General features: G+C 40.2%; 1 protein-coding gene across 1 annotated transcript in view; it reads left to right on the top strand.

Moving 5' to 3' along the window:
- Positions 1-653: 653 nt before the first annotated feature.
- The window catches only part of LOC116086396 (stefin-3-like), a 4,910-nt gene continuing 4,598 nt past the window's right edge, over positions 654-965 (top strand). Inside the window, exon 1 of the mRNA XM_031364683.1 lies at positions 654-871. Coding sequence (XP_031220543.1) covers positions 788-871 — 84 coding nt within the window. The 5' untranslated portion in view covers positions 654-787. The remainder of the gene's footprint in view (positions 872-965) is intronic.

The following is a 965-nucleotide window of genomic DNA, read 5'->3' as shown; positions in this document are numbered from 1 at the left end:
TCAGAAATCCACCTGCCTCTGCCTCCCAAGTGCTGGGATTAAAGGTGTGCACCACCACCGCCCAGCAAGTTGTCCTACTTCTAAACAGCAAATCCCAATGTCATCTTATCCTTTTCATTGTAACAAGATGCAGCTATCAATAAAGAAACATTCTTGAAATAACTGTTTTCCTCCATCATTACTCAGTATTTTGTTAACCTTTACTTAGACAATTATTTTTATTTTATTTGTTATTTATTAATTTCCAAAAAAACACCAAAAAAAAAAAACAACAACAGCAGCAGATGAAATGAAGGTGTTTCCCATGGGACTCTCCATGTGTAGCGATAAACATTTTTGAAACTGCAAGTAAAAACCACTGTAGACATTTTTGTTGACATTATAAAGTGAGTGCAACTTAAGCAACCAGCCTTGACATTATTAAGTATTCTCTTTAAAGAACTTCTCAAGTGTTAACATATTTAGAAAGTCAAGTTATACATGTCCTTCCTCCTATGACACAACAAGATGACAGTTTTGGCACACAGAGTGTAGGGAGGAACCATGCTCACCACACCTGAGTCCTGTGCACACATGCTTACTCAATTCCCCCACCTCATTTCCCCCACAACTCCACTCAGCATTTCTTCTCATGGTTGCAGTAAGATTTGCTTGAGGCCACACTCATTTCCCTACTTCCTCTGATACTGTGGAGATAGTACATTACAGAGGCGGAGTTTACAGATACCTTTAAAACCCTGAGTACCTGTGCTTGCAGGATCATTTCTTCTCAGCACCCTGCCCAGCAATGAATCCAAACACCTTAAAAATAAAGGGAGGCTTGTCGGAGGCCAGACCTGCCACACCAGAAATCCAGGAGATTGCTGACAAGGTGAGTGGATGCACTTCAGGAAAAACCTTGATCCCAAATCAAACCTTCATAATTTGATTCATATTTTGACAGTGTGGCAAGAGTGTGGGATATC

This window comes from Mastomys coucha, unplaced genomic scaffold (assembly GCF_008632895.1).
Source record: "Mastomys coucha isolate ucsf_1 unplaced genomic scaffold, UCSF_Mcou_1 pScaffold12, whole genome shotgun sequence".
Taxonomy (NCBI): domain Eukaryota; kingdom Metazoa; phylum Chordata; class Mammalia; order Rodentia; family Muridae; genus Mastomys; species Mastomys coucha.
The sequence above is the reverse complement of the archived record's forward strand: the minus strand, read 5'-3'. Positions and strand labels throughout refer to the sequence as shown.